Source organism: Penicillium maclennaniae (assembly GCF_028827695.1).
Source record: "Penicillium maclennaniae strain IBT 15551 chromosome Unknown utg000004l:1.0-3007600.0:1.0-3009580.0, whole genome shotgun sequence".
Lineage (NCBI taxonomy): Eukaryota > Fungi > Ascomycota > Eurotiomycetes > Eurotiales > Aspergillaceae > Penicillium > Penicillium maclennaniae.
The window spans coordinates 666987-684257 of record NW_026623216.1 but is presented as its reverse complement, the minus strand read 5'-3'; the positions used below and the strand labels follow the sequence as shown (position 1 = coordinate 684257).

The 17271-nt window shown below is 46.6% G+C and overlaps 4 protein-coding genes across 4 annotated transcripts; 2 read left to right on the top strand and 2 right to left on the bottom strand.

Annotated features, from left to right (window-relative positions):
• Positions 1–779: 779 nt before the first annotated feature.
• Positions 780–2988, top strand: N7477_004441 (ankyrin repeat domain-containing protein; the record flags this gene model as incomplete). The annotated part of the gene is made up of 5 exons (XM_056966104.1): positions 780–913; positions 970–1096; positions 1293–1707; positions 1790–1866; positions 1909–2988. 5 exons carry the CDS (start codon positions 780–782, stop codon positions 2986–2988), a joined length of 1833 nt encoding a protein of 610 aa, XP_056822885.1.
• A 2114-nt stretch (positions 2989–5102) lies between these two features.
• N7477_004440 (TLC domain-containing protein) lies at positions 5103–6514 on the top strand (the record flags this gene model as incomplete). Its single annotated transcript, XM_056966103.1, has 3 exons — positions 5103–5225; positions 5276–6007; positions 6065–6514. The coding sequence occupies 3 exons, from the start codon at positions 5103–5105 to the stop codon at positions 6512–6514; spliced, it is 1305 nt and encodes a 434-aa protein (XP_056822884.1).
• An 854-nt stretch (positions 6515–7368) lies between these two features.
• N7477_004439 (uncharacterized protein) lies at positions 7369–8304 on the bottom strand (the record flags this gene model as incomplete). Its single annotated transcript, XM_056966102.1, has 1 exon — positions 7369–8304. One exon carries the CDS (start codon positions 8302–8304, stop codon positions 7369–7371), a length of 936 nt encoding a protein of 311 aa, XP_056822883.1.
• A 5614-nt stretch (positions 8305–13918) lies between these two features.
• N7477_004438 (carbonic anhydrase family protein) lies at positions 13919–14829 on the bottom strand (the record flags this gene model as incomplete). The annotated part of the gene is made up of 2 exons (XM_056966101.1): positions 13919–14289; positions 14379–14829. 2 exons carry the CDS (start codon positions 14827–14829, stop codon positions 13919–13921), a joined length of 822 nt encoding a protein of 273 aa, XP_056822882.1.
• Positions 14830–17271: the final 2442 nt, after the last annotated feature.

Here is a 17271-nt window from a genome sequence, read left to right as displayed (position 1 = left end):
TCATTCTTTCATGGTCCTTCGCAAAACGGTTAGTCTTATACTATTGAGATAATTGTCGAGCTGGCCCCACGCACTCGGCGTCGGCAATTCTCTTCCAAATTTGGTGCACATGATGGATATAGGGAAAGCTCCCTCTACGTAGCATTGGTCAATATTTCAACAAACTATTTTTAGAGCTAGTGAAAGTCCATTCTCCTGGTTATCTATTTACTCATTCTAAGTTTGAAGCGCTAATCAGGATTTAACCGATGCATCCTAATGTGGGGTTGCGAGAAGGGAAGGAATCCTGTGATAACCTCAAAAAATTGCTTCTCGAGCCAGCCGGTACCACGTTGCTTTAATGACTTATCGCTTCATGCTCAACGGAATGGTTCTATAATACTTCAATCATATGCATGGATTTCATTCAATAAAATTGTGCAGCCTGGTGACCGTGACTATTGACAAGATAGTGTAGATATGCAAATTTATTTTTGATCGCTACTACTGCTTTCTCCACTTTGGCGTACAACACACGGCACACTTTACCTCCGGCATCTCCTCACTATGAATATTTCAGATCTAAACAAAGTAGTTCACCGTATCGTCCAGCGGTTTCCCAAAACCCACATTCTGCTGGCATTGAACGAGTGTCCTGAGTGCCACGGACGAACAAGTATCTGGACTGCAATAGCAACAATGCGGCAATGGGGCCTACCCGCTCTCCATATTTTGGTGACCAGCCATGATGTCTCCGACATACGTCGATTCCTTACCCCCAAGCGGGTCAGGATGTGACGATGAAAACCCCCGGAGTTGACAAGGACATTGACAACTATGTTTATCACCAATTGACAACTGACCCAGACCTCCATCGATGGAAACACGATCGTGCCGAAATTCAGGCTGCATTAACAGAACGTGCACAAGGAGTGTAAGTTGTTCATAGATGAGAAAGTGTAGGTTCTTGATAAGCTGATTTTTTCTCAGGTTTCTTTACGTGGCCTCCCAATTGCAACAACCTCTAAAAGAGGTTCATCTCAAGTGCGATCGCAATGCGGTCCTTCAGGACTTGCCTCTTGATATGAATGAAAGCTACGCGTGGCTTTTGCGTAGTGTTGGCGAGAGAAACACTAGAATGTGCGGCGTATCATGACTTTGCTTTGCTGTTCAAACCATCCACTGACCGTGGGAAAAATTTGCCACGCACTTGCGGTCAATCTCCAAAAGCCATCACGTTTGGACCTCGGAAACAACTTCTCACCGAATATGGACTTCATGAAATCTGTGGCAATTTGATTGAGATAATACAGAAAAACATCACCGTAAGCCTCCAGGCTCTAGTTGTCAACACTCCAATTGTCAATATTGCCCACTCCTTGGTTCAGCACTACCTTGAGTCGGACACTATCCGAATACAGGACGTTGCCGCGTTTGCAATCGAACGTGGCTCTGCAAACAGAGAACTTGCACAGATATGTCTGGTGTACCTCAAATCCGCCCTTTCAGATGGGACAACAGGCCAAGAAAAGAACGAAAAATTCCCATTCGCTCTTTTCGCTGCTATGGAATGGTTTCACTACTACGCGGCATGTCAGGATAAAGACTCTAGTCTCAAGGATCTTGCATTTGACCTTTTTAATGATGGAAAAGGCGGCTGCTTCAATGCTTGGATCCAGCTCCATGATGTGGATTCCCGCATGGAACAATTGGCAAAACATGGAGCAGGTGATGACCAATAGGGGACCGCCTATATATTACGCGAGTCTTTTGGGGCTTAATGACATTGCTGACATGATCCTGCAATCAGGATCTGATGTGAACGTCCAGGGTGGAAGATATGGCAACGCACTCCGGGTGGCATCTTTCAAAGGAGACGCCGCAGTGGTGCAAGTTTTGCTCAAGCATCACGCTGATGTCAACATTTAGAGTGGAAAATATGGTACTGCACTCCAGGCAGCATCTTTAAAGGGCCATAAAGAAGTGGTGGATATTTTGCTGAGCCATGAAGCTGATGTCATCATCCAAAGTGGACAACATAACACTGCACTCCAGGCGGCCTCCCTTAATGGCCATAAGGAAGTAGTGCGGGCTCTGCTTAAACGCAAAGCGGATGTCAATTCCCAGGGTGGAAAATATGGCAATGCATTCCAGACGGCATCAACCAATGGTCACAAGGAAGTGGCGCAGCTGTTATTAGAACGGGGTGCACGGGTCAGCCTTGAAACCCTAAGCAAGGAACTTCAGATGGCATCCATGCGCGGCGACAAAAAAAAGGCGGAAAAACTCCTGAATATGGCTCAAAAGGTTTCAAATGGCGATCTACAAGTTGCTATAGATACTGCACTGCTGAGTGCATCGGTTTTCTGCCATGAGAAAACGGTGAAGCTTCTCCTGCAGAAAGGTGCGAATGTCAATGCTCGAGGTGGGCATCTCGGTTATCCACTTTATGCCGCATCGTTGACCCAGCGAGAGATGCTTGTGCAGGCGGTGTACCAATATTGCTCGGAACTACATATAGATGTTACTGCTACCAAGGAGCTTGCCGATGGGAATGCGCGTGGAGTCTCGTTCATGACTACAGCCCTGCAAGAGAAATCCAGTCTACACCGAGTATTTGAGAAATTCTCGGCGATGCTTGTGAATGATTTGTATACAGACGGCTTCTCCGCAGACTTTGAGTGGATTGGTATATCATCCGAAGAGTCTGAGAAAGTGGTAGAGATACTACCGGCCAATGGTGCTGACGTGAACGCCCAAAGTGGAAAGTACGGCAACGCACTGCAAGCTGCATCTCACATCGGAAATGAAAAAGTGTTTAAAATTTTGTTGGATAATGGAGCCGACGTGAATGCGCAAGGCGGATTTTATGATATAGCGCTCAGTGCCGCTTTAGCTGGAGGTCATAGTGGAGTGGAGCAGATATTAAGAGACCACCAAGCCAATACTGCAAGGCGCACTGGCGCTGAGCCAGCTGAAATCTTCTCTGATATACATCGTTGTACTTAAGAGCTTTCAACGTTCTCAGCTTTGTCAGTCAAGAGACACTCGCCCATTGATAGGTTTGTGCCGCCGCATGATTCCCTCTTCGCGGTTTTGGAACAACTAATCGGTCGATCGTATTGCATGTTTCAATAGATCTATACAGTACATGACGTCTGAATTTGAGATCAGTTTATTGCCAGGCATTCTTGCTTTATTTTTCCATCAGTATTAGGTTTTGCGTTGGGTCTATTGTCGGCGACTTGACGGCTGCAATGCACACGTCCGCGGTTATAGCGCAGATCCGCGATTTGTGATCTGCAAATCGCGAGCTTAGAAATAACCTGAGCTGGTTACGAGGCTGTCTCTAGGAGTCACTGGGCGAGAGCCGCAGTTTGCATATCAAAAACACTCGGTTTTAGGCTCAGCTGCAGGTATCTCCTAATCACCGGATCACGATGAGAGTAAAACGACATATTGTAGGTAGAAATCGAGCTACTGCGAGAAAGGAATATTAGCATTTCTAATATATTAGATAGCGTTATAAGTAAAGTGTAGCTCTCAAAAGGTAAAGGGTCCCGTTTCATCGCGATCAGAAAAGCTTGAAGTAGCTCTTCGATCGCATAGCTGAAGATACGTAGGTGGGAATCTGAGCTCTATCATAGATAATCTTATTAGCTATTTCCAAAGGTACCCTCGACCCTTAAGGTGTGGCTAGGGTTCTTCTAAAAGGTATTTATTTCGATTAGTCGTCACTATCAAGATACTAGTGGCGTGACTTGCTCGTAATAGCTCTTCTAGTAATAGGTTCCTTAGGTCTCAGGATAGACACTTAGCCTCGTTACTCTATGTATATATAGGTAGAGTCTTTCCGATAACATTGATGGTGATTTTAGATAACGTGAAAACTTTAACGTAGCGGCCATGATATCTAGCTCACTAAACTTAGAACTATACTCTATTCTAGCTACCAGATAGTCACTGTCATTAACACTGACTCGACTTGAGCTATTACAAAGCCTAAGATTCCCTATAATCTGCGAATCTTAACCTCTCGAGATTCCCAGAGTAAAATTCTATTGACGCTCAACGCTGTGAAGTGCTCTAGTAGAATCCCGCAAGCATTATATATCCTGAAGGATCTATTGTATATCCGTTAAAGTGCTTCTCACGAATAAAGAACTATACCTATAAGCTAGGCGATCGTTATAAGCTCGCCCTTGTGATAACATGGGCGTTGTACAGGGGTCGAACGGTCATGTTATTCTACTTTTTCGTGCTCTCGGTTAGCAATACACACTTTCACGCCTCTGGAATCTCATCCTTGATGACTATCTTTCTTTTAATCCTTGTTTAGGTAGTAGGGAGCTCCAACGACTCCTGAATGAGGAACGCGTGATTTCTGTAAAGGTAATATGCTTAAGAATTCGGGAAGCTTAGATACATGCATCAAAGTGCCGGGCTACCTCGGTATCTGTACACAATGACGTCATTGAGAGCGAGATATCACCTAGCGGCTTGAAAAGACTCAATTTAGCACTTGGGGATAAGCAAATAGTTCTGGCAAGAAATACTTGCTGTCAAGTGAGAGCAGTAGATCCGCTATTCGGTATAAGTCACGCCACGGGACCAGTTCGGATAACTCTCATCAAAGATATGGTGATCAGGTACGGAGTTCCCACTGTGGGACTTGGCACTCCCATCAGGTCCCCCTTGTCTGACCCGACGAGATCATGGCAATTACTCGGACTATATTTTGCTCAGTACGGCATAGTATCGCCAAGCCGACGTTGTTTCGGATCTATTCGTTTTGTTGCAAATAATGGCCCAGATCTTCCATTTCTAGGGCGACCGAGGCATCACGAACGCCAAGAGCGAAGAGAAGAGCGCGGAAATCTGGCTGACTCTGAGTGGGTCGAGAGTTAGCCCCTGGGATCGGGGCAAAGAAAAAAAAGGTGATGGTCGTCACCGATGGAACCCAATCTTCCGTGAGTTCCAGTTCCTCTCTTCCATTCCCGCTCAACGTTCCTCCGAAAACACGTGAGCGATCTACAACTTTTCTGCCCGTCTTATCTCCCCGTTCTCTTTGCCTTCCACCATCGACCTCAACATACCTCGTACTCTCGTATTCGACTCCCGCCATGGTTCGCCCGCGCGGAAGGTCGAATCTGGGCGTGGACATCCGGGGCGACACCAGCGCCCCCGCGATGTCCACCATGAATGAAGTCAGCCCGATTGAGCCTTCCTCTCCCGACCTGAATAAGGTACGTGCTCTTGTTCTCCCGACTCGAATCCCTCTAACTTGGCGCATCAGCAATTGGACAAGCAATATGCAGACAAGGCCAAGACAAATTCCAAGAAGCGTCGCAATCGCTCCCACCTCCACCGCTTCGCCGATACCTGCCTCCGCTACACCTGGCTCCTCCCGTTGCTCATCATGATCTTCCTGCTGTCGCTGTACGCGGTCAACCCGACAACTTCGAACCCAATGCATAGCGCCATCTTCTTATCCTACCCGCAGCCACCAAAGTCTCCCGGCGGATCCATCATGTACGGTAAGGGTAAGAAGGATATCGCTTTCGTGGCCTTCTACACAGTGGTGCTGTCCTTCACGCGCGAGTTCATCATGCAGCAGATTATCCGTCCGTTCGCGGTGTACTGCGGTATCCGCGGAAAGGGCAAGACTGCGCGCTTCATGGAGCAGGTGTATACCGCCATCTACTTTGGCATTTTCGGACCGTTTGGGCTATATGTCATGAAGCGCTCGGACATTTGGTATTTCAACACCACTGCCATGTTCGAGGGCTTCCCTCACCGCGAGCACGAGGGTCTTTTCAAGGCTTACTATCTACTCGAGGCCAGCTATTGGGCGCAGCAGGCTATTGTGCTCCTGCTGCAGCTGGAGAAGCCGCGCAAGGATTTCAAGGAATTGGTCGGACACCATATTATCACCCTGGCGCTGATTGCGCTCAGCTACCGATTCCACTTTACCTACATGGGTCTTGCAGTGTACATCACGCACGATGTGTCGGACTTTTTCCTGGCGGTATGTTGAATATGCAATGACATGGTACGGGAAGGCGGAGCTAATAATGTTGACTAGACCTCCAAAACGCTCAACTATCTCGATGCGTACATCACCGTGCCCTACTTCGGTACATTCGTTGGCATGTGGATTTACCTCCGCCACTATCTGAATCTGAAGATTCTCTGGGCCGTTCTGACCGAGTTCCGCACCGTTGGACCCTTTGAGCTGAACTGGGAGACTCAGCAGTATAAGTGCTGGATCAGTCAGTACATCACTTTCGCTCTGCTAGCCAGTCTGCAAGCCGTCAACCTCTTCTGGCTGTTCCTAATTCTGCGTATTCTCGCCAACTACATCTTCAACAGCGTCACCAAAGACGAGCGCAGCGATGACGAAGATGAAGAAGAGCTCGAGACAGATCCCAAGGCCATCGCCACCGGCATTGAGAACCAAGCCCCCCAAGTTCTTGTCAACGGCGAACCGGCTGAGCCTCCGGGTCCTCGCAGATACAGCAAAAAGGACTCATAAGCCCCCTGTCCCTCTCTCTCGAAGTATTGTGTCAGTGGTTCACTTTCAGTAGCGAAAGGGCCCCAATTTTCAAGATTGTCTCAACAAAGGTTCCATATATGGCGCGCTCGCCTGTTTATAATTATGCATAAAGGGAAGCTGAATCTGCAGGCTTGGTGTTTGACCGTTCGGAGCGTGTCTTCTTCCCTATATTTCATGTCATGTCTCATACGGTTGATGGTTGTACTGAATGTTGGCATGCTATTTGATGCTGTGTATTATGCATCATGCATTGGTGGGGGGGGAAGGTGGTTTTCTATTCGTTGCACAGTTTGCCTTTTGCAGTAAAGGTTCATTCGACTGTTGGTTTATCACTACTTTATGTTCTTTATGTTGTGTTCTGTGGAGACTCGGGTCCACTTAAGGTATCTGTTGGATCTGGCAGGGACACATGTTGATGCGCCGATACGAATACATATGGATGATTTTCATTTGAATGCTTCTTGTGTAGCTTTACTGCTGGATGTAGTTATGAACTAATGTAATTCCCACCAAACCCACCTGTTCAATTTTCGCGTCTCTGTGCGTCCTCCGTATGTTTAGGTCACCCACTATGCCATTGATTCGTTCTATATTTGAGCAAGATTCAGTCCAGCGAGGAAGTAAGATGAGCTCACAGTTTAAGCTAATCAGAATGAAACTATTCCCTCGATGTAAAAGTTCATTATTTGCGGTGTGGGATGAAGGACCCAACCTGCCCTCCGCAAAAGCGCGAGAAACACACGAAGTGACCTCATACGAAGTCCATTGATATACAATATCATGTGCCCAACAGCTTATTTAGCTAAATACACAAACAAATATATGCAAAGATTTTACCAAAGGGCCTGCCATACTAATAAAGCCACGCCGATAGCCAATGGATTAGTGAGCGGGAGACCGGCAGGCGCAGAATTCTTGCTGGTAGTAGTTGAGCCCGTAGTATTGCCTGCGGCAGCAGTACCATTAGAGACCATAGCAGCGCTAATAGTTGAACCCAGAGTAGTGCCTGCAGTTCCAGTGGCGCTAGAGCTTGCCGTAGCAGATGAAAGAGCGGACGAGGAAGTTGATGGCTTAGGACAAACGTTGTTATACACATACTGCTCAGGGGCGCCGCTACAAGCGGTGGCAGAGTCAGCGTTATATGTGCCGTTCGGATAGACCCAGCAAGTGCCCGAGGCATACGGCGAGTTGTCGGGATTTCTCGGGTTAAAGACGGCATAGCTGCATGAATCGGCCTTGGCACACAGACTCAAGCAGTTCGATGCATCCGAACTAGCATAACAATCATCAAAGCAGTCCTCGGGCGCCGGGTACCCGCAGACAGAGGCAATAGCAGAGGGAGTCGCGGTGGCGGCGCAGGCGCCAGTAGTGGTGGTTGCGCTGCCGCCAGCACACACGGGCTTGCTATAGACGGACAGGGTGGGGTTGCCGCAGTCTGAACTGCCTTTGCTCGCATCAAAGGTTTCACCCGGGTACAGCCAGCATGTGCCGGTGCCCGTGTAAGGGTTGCCGGCAAGGAAGATAACAAAGTTGCAGGGAGGATTGGCGTTACAGTAGTCCCAGCAGAAGGCCTTGCCGTCGCTGGCGACAGCAAAGTCTGAACCAGGTTCCGGGTAGTCGCAGAGACTAGTGATGAGGGAAGCCGTACAGCTTGGTGCCGCGGCAGTAGAGGTAGTGGACGTAGCAGATGTCGCTGTAGATTCAGCAAGTACTGCTAGAGCGTGTGGAACTAGTAGGGCGATAGAAGCCCGGAACGGAGCGATCTTCATGGTAGCGAGCGTAGGTAAGGAAATGAACGTGTCCAAGACTGGGGAAAGTATTAAATTAAAATGAAAATAGGGGGCGGTCACTAGTACGAGCGCCCTGTCTATTTATACCTAGGCCACCATACGAACCGCATTCCCCCGGTGGGGGCTGACCTACTCCAGACGCCACCGCTTTAATGAGCCGCTCAGGGACAGGCACACTTGGGAAATTCCAGTCCGAGCTCAGACTCACTGAGCTGCTTAGTCCTAGTCACGTTCCACTGGGCGCTCAGTCAGTGCTTAGTAAACGCCCAGTGTTAGGGATTAGCTGCTCACTGATTGCTTACTTATCACACAGAGAAAGATCCGGGAAATCTTTTAAGCACTTCCTCCGCTTAGTCTATACCTGAAAGGGCGCCCGGCCCTATAAAGCAATTTTTTTGGACTTTTGATAGCCTAATTAGCTTCAGTTTCTTGAAATATTCTATACTACCATTTTAACCCAATCCCGGCCCGCCCAAAAAAGGAGATAGGGCGAGATAATGCTCAAATAGAAGGCACGGAGTATATCTGTTCTACACTGAAGTAGGAGGAATCTCCCTTTGCCAATGTTACCTACGGCTGCCTTTGCGTAGACCCGTAGAATATAGATTGAAGCTTCATTCTTTCCTTCGGTTATTGGTATAGTCTTATTCTTCATTCTTCTCTCAATTCCTTCGTACGTTCATTCTATCTTAGCACTAGTCTGGGTATTCTCTTATCTTACTTATAGGTAGAAAATTCTTCTTTACTTAATAAGATAGCCTCGCTAAAGAAACGTATCAAATGCAAATCGGATAAGAGTGGCTATGTTTTTAGCGCTCATACAGATGAGGACTCTATCCGCGATAAAGATAGAAGGGTACCAAAGACTACGAAGATATACTACCACGCTGTTAAACTCCAAATGAAGTGAGCTTCCATGCATACATACCTAGTGGTCGCTAACCGAACAGGATCAAGAGCTACAAAATGGGGCTAGGCTGTGCGATTCCAGATCATACACTCATTGGAGAGCTCGCTAGCTAGTACAGTCATTCTGCGCGAGGTGTGAAAAAAAAAATTCGACGGCTAGTGCTAACACCGGTTCTTAATTGTGCAGAAAGGCTGGTTGGTGGGTTTGGAGAAAAAACGCAGCTTAAGATCATAATAGAAGACCGGAGTATTTAATACAAGCTAGTAAACAGTCTTCATTTTCTTTGTTCCAAAACTGACTGTGGCACAGTGGATAAAGAAGACTTTAACAGCAAGTGAGGTAACGATTCAGAATATCGAGGATCTAGGGCATAGCTCTACCGACGAGGAATCTCTTCCAAATGATATCTTCTATATGGTAATCGGATCATGGCCGGTTTATGCCCGGATTACTTGAGGCGAAAAACGCCTAGGATACAAAGTGAGAACCTTTTGGTGTTAGAATTGCACATAGCTGCGGATTTTAGAATAAATTTCATCTGGTTAGGAACTTATTTAAGGAAATGCTCCTTTTTGCAGAAGACCTTAAAATCCACTGTGAACGAGATTTTAACGTTGCTTTCCTTCTATCAAGCCCTATCTAAATTTCTACCCTACTATAGATTGCCTCGTAGATATTGAATAGTGAGTTTCTCTGATAAAAAGTGATAGAATACATACTAACATTTTCAATCTAAAAAAGTCTGCAAGAAGCGCTTATATCCACAACTGTGTCTGATGTGAGATTGCCCTGGATCTTAGAATCTTAGAGTCATACTTAGAATCTTATTAGGAGTGTATGAAGTGGTTACAAGTACTGCGAAGTGATTGTATACCGCCACACAGTAATCCGACCTAGCTACTGTCCCTTTTGCTTGTAGAATAAGGATCTCGAGGAGCCAGATCGCTTATATTGATGGCTTGAAAGCAAGAAGTTTAGGCAATACATTGAAGAGAAGCATATACTTGAAGACCAGTGGCAAAGTGCGAAGCTAAGCTATGGATGAGGCTACGCTTTCGTCAATGCGCGCCACCTTTAACATCAGCCGCATGATATCTATAAGCTAATTAAGGCTATATAGTGAAGTGGGAACGGCTCGATGGCTGTCTGGCGGTGCAGACTGGACAACACACACACACACACACACACACACACACACACACATGCCTGTCCGGTGTAGAGGACGGTCTGGATGAGGCCGTACTGATGCCCTGATGTGGCAGTACGGAATAACCTTAACACTGTATCATGAATAGAGGAAATGGGATGAATCTGAATGAATTGGGTAGATGACTTCTCTATCTCCAACTCTGTCTTGAAGATGCACTATGCACTGCAGACATTGAATCATGCCTGAGGCCACACATATGCTATTATTCACCGGTTCTCCCACTACAATAGTTAAATTAAATGCTTTCGAGGAAAAGAAATCGTTCGTCCAAGTCAGAAGCTAAAACTCTTCCACAAAGTTAGAGAAGCAGCCCCCGAAGAAACTCCGCTTCTATCGTTCTCCCTCTGCGTCACGAACACGAGTATCAACTACTAAAGAGCTTTTCTTTGCCTACTACAACGCTTAGTATAATTATTAACAAGCAACTAAAGCGGCTTCACTATCTAGATATTTATAACAGTCTAATAGAAGGCAGCAGAAAGCTTAATTTTAAGCTCGCGGCTAAGAACCCTAGGTTCAAAGGAGGACAGTAATCTAAATCTCTCGAGCCACCTCCTATTCGCATAGGATAGCCAGCTCAGCCAAAGAATCAGATATTGAAAAGGAAACGGCTCGATGGCTGTCTGACAATGCAGACTGGACCACACACACACACACACACACACACACACACACAGACACATAACTCTCCCTGGTCGGCGTAGTGATTGGTCGGAATGAGGCCGTACAGATGTTCTGTAGAGACCGAACGGACCATGCCTAATGCTGCATCATGAGTGGGAAAATGTGGTGACAACCGGAATTGAACCGGGTCGTTGCTTAACTTATCTCTAATTCCGTCTTTAAGATGCATCATGCGCTTCAGGTATTTGTTATGCCTGAGACCACACACTTGATATCATGTCACCGGTCTTCCCACAACAAAATTTAAAATAGAACCCTAAGTCAAGGATCCTTTGAATGAGCAGGATATAGAGAAAAGACTATCCAGGGGGTCTTTCGTAGCTCCTGATATACCTACGGAAGAAGTTTTTTAACCTTATGGCGATATTACTAAGCCACTAGCTACGGGTAAGCTCAAAGTCAAATTGATATCATTTATTAATGCGGAACAGTTAGAGGACTTCGCCCCAAGCGTTGCAATCGGCTATGAACTAAAGTCTCATAAGAAATCTGCCCGGTTTCTATAAAATATAATGAATTATATGTTTTTCCAGAGCGTCAGCGTGAAAATGATCCGTTAATTCACCAAAATTTAGCGATAAAAATATATGCTGTACCAAGGATTTAGCGATTAGCCTTCGCGAACCTCTCATTAAAGCATCAAGAAAACTACGACCTACTTCGTATCGTCTAAGTAGTCTAACTAATAAATAGTAATAACGAAACTCAGTGCGGAAGAGAAACGAAGGCTACGTGAACAAAAGAGCCAAAACTTAACCCCAGGGCAGATTAGACTTAATTTCCCGGATATCAGTATAGTCTTGCTGCAATAGACTTGTATATATATAGGCGCTTCTCAGAGATGACTAGGTTAGGGGGGCTTAGGAAAGGGGTGGTTAAGGTCTATCAACTAGAAGTATTTTAATTTTATTCGATCAGAGTGTACATTAATTGCAAGATTTAGCCAAGATAATAGAGGATAGACTTTTATTCGAATATCAAAGATATCATAACCCCTAGTCTAATCAGAGCCCTGAGGAGTTCGTAGTACTATACAGAATTTTTTAGCATCTTTTTCTGTCTAATCTCTAGAGGAAATTCCTTCGGAACACTTCAAACGCAATGGGTCCTCTTTAAGTTCTTCATCGCGGGTCTAGCTACAAAGAAAATTTACTATACTAGTATTGCTTCTAGGATGTCGTCAAGCCAATAATCATAAGCCAGAGAAGGGAGTATTACCAAACGAACTCTCATTACAAAAACTTGTCATGATTCGAAGATGTCATTAAGCTTAGCATAGTCTGCATTGCCACAGCCGAATCTTAACAAAACTCCGCTGAGAATACTGTAATACAAGACGTATATTTGGCCGGGTATAATTCCTCTACGTAATGGGCTTAGCAAATACTGTCATGTTCCTTTAAGTTCCGAATAATCATGGATGGTCAATTGTGATCTCACCCGCAATGTCATTTGGGAACATTTTATTTTGAGATGGAATCGGGATGAACTAGGTCTATGATTCAAACGCTACATTTGTTTTTGCATGATCAATTAACTCGCATTTCAACTGACCTGTATTTTCGATCAGATGTGTCCAGCCGTGCACAAGTCACTTCACAACTCTAAGAAGATCGGGCATAATGCCAGAGTGACTTTAAGCGCGGGTAACCGATGGTCTTTGGGGTCCCGATTTGGTTGAGGGAAAAAAACGCCTAGTGTTAGCTCGAGGAATTCCAGGTCGAGGAATTCCACCTAAAACCTAACCGACTCCGAATCAGGTACGGTTGGGTCAGGGTTACATTGGGTTGTGCGGAAGCCTAGGTAGTAGTTTATCCTCCGTAGCACCTACCCAGGGAGTTTCAGTAGCAAAAGAAGGAAAAATAAACGGCAATATGTATACAGTATACACAGAAAGCCTAGCTATAGAGCTGGCAAACGTCTGATAGAGTTTCAATTGAACATAAAGGCGTTGTGGTCATCTGAATGCTTCATGAATAAGGAATTGATAGAATGGGTGGGCGGGAAGACCGGGAAATACGTGAACTCTCGCAATCGACGAATTGGGTCTGGTCGCTGGAATATGTGAAAGGCACCAAAAATCAGGTGGCGAACACAACGAGGGGCCGCGGGAGCTAGCGTGCGCACTTCGCACCGTATCAAAGTAAGATCTGCAGCGCGCTGGAGAATAGTGAACTTCCGGGGCCACTAACACTTCCAAACTTCAGAGTGGATCAGGGTCCCAAAACGTTCACAAGGATAGCGACATTCGATGATTTGGGAACATTAGTACGATGTCGCCCTTAATGAGTCTCACAAGAGAATCAAGTGCCCGTAGAACAAGTCCGACTTTGGTGTCGGGGAACTCGGCCGTTCAGGGATCTGCAGGTGAGATTTCCTCAAACAAGCGTCGGGATCAGAGCCCCGCTTTGCACAATAGATCTCGTACTAGAGATGCTTGTGGATGCTTCTTCCGATGAAGAGATTTCTCCTACGATGCCATCCGCTTGCCCCCTAAACGGAAGCTACGGCATGTACTTTCGTCTTTGAGACAGGAAACCTATTCTGTGCAAAATGATTGGGTGAAATGAGTCGTGTCTCCACATAACTAATTGGCATTTGACTGCCGAGATCTTGCCATCGATGGCTCGCTAAACCATGACTATTATTTTGAGATAATTGCTTGCATACTATTACAGCGGTGTATGCCCGCTCCAACCTAACAAGCCGGGCAGAACACTATGACACAAATTTGTTTCAACCGGCACGGCCAATCTGCGCAGCGAAACATACTTCAACAGAGCTTGAGCTTAGTTCAAGTCAGCCGCGGCAACCTCGAGCAGGTTGTCCTGGCCAAGGGCGTTCTGGGTATATCTCGAATTGAACTTGAGAATGTGCTTGACAGCATTGTAGCTCTGAACGTTCACGGGCAGAGGCTCGGTGCTGAGGTACCAGGCCACGCTCTCGGAGCAGGGAGGAGTAGTGAGAGAGCCATTGTACTGATAAATACCGTGGGTGTTCAGGTGGCGAGTGAGCGCAGTGAAGTCAAGCTTGCCAGTCTTAGTGTAAGTGCCAGGAGTGGCAATGTCCTCAACGTGAGCAAAGACGGAGTCGAATAGGGGGTAAGAGTAACCGAACTGAGAGAGCTCGAAGACGAAGCCCACAACGGCGATGGCGCCAGCTAAAAAAGTCTTAGTTCGAAAATTACAAGCTATGCAGATGAAAGAAAGTAAAAGTCTTTAGGCAAGACTTCAATACGGATGGACATACCAGAGTTCTCGAAGACAAAGTGAGCCTCCATGGGATAGTGCTCATCGTTGATGCGGTGCTCACTAGGAGTGTGGAAGTGGAACTGAGCAAGCTCGTAGGAGCCAGCCTTGGTGACCAGGGAACCGTTGGTCAGAACGACCTCAAGGCCCGAGCCAAGGTTCTCAAACTTGATATCGTTGGCAGTAGGAATATTGAAGTGAACGGAATTGGCGGCAGCGTAGTCAATGTTCTGGGTGACAATGTTTATGGGCGACTGACGCTTGCCAGTAGCGCAAGCACTGTTTTTCTCTTTATCGAGACCGTACCAGTTGAGGGGGCCGCCGAGGTTGGTATAGTTGTAGTAGTTAATGTCGACGGTGCCGTCAGCTGAACGCGGCAACAGCGAGGTGCCGTGAAGGCATGAGGCGGACACCGCGGTGAGAAGAGGGAGAATGGTAGCGGCAACTTTCATGGTGACTAAGACGATGAAGATTGAAATATAAGATGGACTTTTTTGCTGTTGACGAGGGTCTTTGCTGCGGGTTGGGGGGATTTTATACCCTCGCCATCCGCCAGCCGTATGAATTGAAGCATATACTGTAGGCCTTCACCCAGGCCAATGGGACGGACAGAACAATTGTTGAGGACGCCTCCGATGGAGAAAGCTCCGCTATTGTAGAGATCTCGGGGTCGCTGGACGGTCTACAAAACGACAGCGAGATCCACACATCACAATTCGAGATAAAGATCGACCGCGCCAAAACAACGCAGGTATAGTCGATTTTATGAATACCCGAGCACCACAAACTCATTTCAGATCATCTCAGAGAGCCCCATCCGTTCTCCTAAAGTGGAGGCTTAGCTCGCTTAAGCTCTTCCAAGTCCTATTGACCCTGAAACTGTCGCTGGGTAAGATCGTCGTGTGTTTTCGATTGGTGTCCAATCCGAGGACGCACACAAAGCCTGTGCCCACAAGCTCCATTCACCATATTTGACTAGTGTGAGAGCCTCAGCACACCCATACCGGAGCAACTCGGTCTTTCGATTCGATCAGATCCAGCATCGACTGAGTGGAGGCTAAACTAGATAAAGGAGGTTCTTGTACACTCTTGACTAATAGTTCACTACTTCACTGCACATCAGGACTATATCGAGAAGTTTGCTTATAGGATAATGCAAGTCATCAATTTGCTAGACTTGGCAGTGCCTGAACACACAACAGTCCGGTAGCACTCTGGAAAACTTCAGTGGCCGCCCTTTGTGTGCATACAGGATGACCAAGGAATAAATTTTGGTATTTTCACCGCCTTTTTCCTTTTCTTACAATCCACATACATTCATCACTATAGGTGACAAATTTAACTTCTTCCTCTATCAACTAAGTGAAATAGATCATCCCCCTATTTCGCCTGACTTAATCCCCAGCAAAGCCTATGGTATTGGCTAAAGGAGTACGTGTCTTCTAAATCCGCATCCTACGCATTATATTCAGGCTACTATGACCTTACGCCTATCATACAGGAAGGGTTGGAGGCTCTGCCTACAGATATACTAGAAGGGCTAGTAAATCACATGCCACACTGGATTCAGGAGCTGAATTAAAGCGAAAGAAGGGGACGCAGTCTTAAAACATCCAATTTAAAAGGATAATTCATATAATACTGGCAGAATAATTCCTTAGTCATCCTGTAGTTCGCCAAGCACTTTCACGATTGCTGGCCCACTTTGTGATAGGCGATCTAGCCCTTTTCATAGTTCATCCGGTCTGCTAGGCCGCCGCTTGGAAGGAAGCTGGGTCGGCAATTCCCGCGTACCCCTTAGAATCAGAACCACGGCCTCGATTAGCTTTCTTAGCTCTTCGAGCCGTAATTAGTCTCGTATAGTAGCTTCTCGGAAGTCCGCGGAGAGACCGCGCACAAGTGGAATCAGACCTGTGTTTCCAAACCTCAATACTTTTTTTGTTACCACATTATTGAGCTAGAAGAAAATAACAGCATTCGTATTAAGTTGACTTCCGCGCGACTTTGAAGAGCTTTCCACCCTTTGCTCAGTGAGCCTGCGCAATAGGTCTAACAATCTCTGAGAGATATGCAGTATTCGAAGCACGGCTCGTTGAGGAACAGATGTTACCTCCCCGTTCAATCTGGGGTATTTTGTCATGATCCTTCTTTCTGGCTTTCCGATCTTTTCCATCAGAGCTATTGTTGGTGGTATACTGTGTACGACTTGTTTCACCGCAACTCGCACTCCCATCCTATCACATGGCCTGCGGCAGTTTAAAAAACATACAAAGGGATGAATACATCTTCGACTCAGAAGAAGACTTCCGAGAGGCAATCTACACTGGACTGGGGTGGGCTCACCGACCCAGTAAGTGGTTGCTATACTCAGCTCTAACCTCAACCGCCGACCTTTGCTGGTTGTAGTCCCCCCCCCCCAGAAAGGCGCTCATCACGGCCTACCTGGCCGCACTAGTATGTGTTGTGACCTTCAACTCATCCGTCATGAATCCGGTCAGTAAGGACCGCAACCACGACTTTGACATATCCAAAGAGGTGTCGATTTTAACCACTTCCCTGTTCGGGCCGGCCTCTGAGATTCTTAAGCGAAAACATTCCAACAAGTGTCGGCGTTTTCCTATTGCGCTGAGAAGAATGTTGCTACCATCTTTGTCTGCCTCCTCCTCGGCGGATTCTTCAGGACTGCTTCTTTGGCTACCATTTGTCTTCGACCATGGCATTGAGCAAGTCCGTGTAACATATCCTCAATTTGAAAATCTCACTAGGCTGGTGGCGGTCTCGCCAAACTCGGGGCATTACTTTCGCGGGCCATTGCCGTGGCCGGTCTTGCTAGTGTAACGTTTCTAAGACCCGTACTTGGCCCCCTCAGTGAGTGATCCAGAAGCATCCTACTC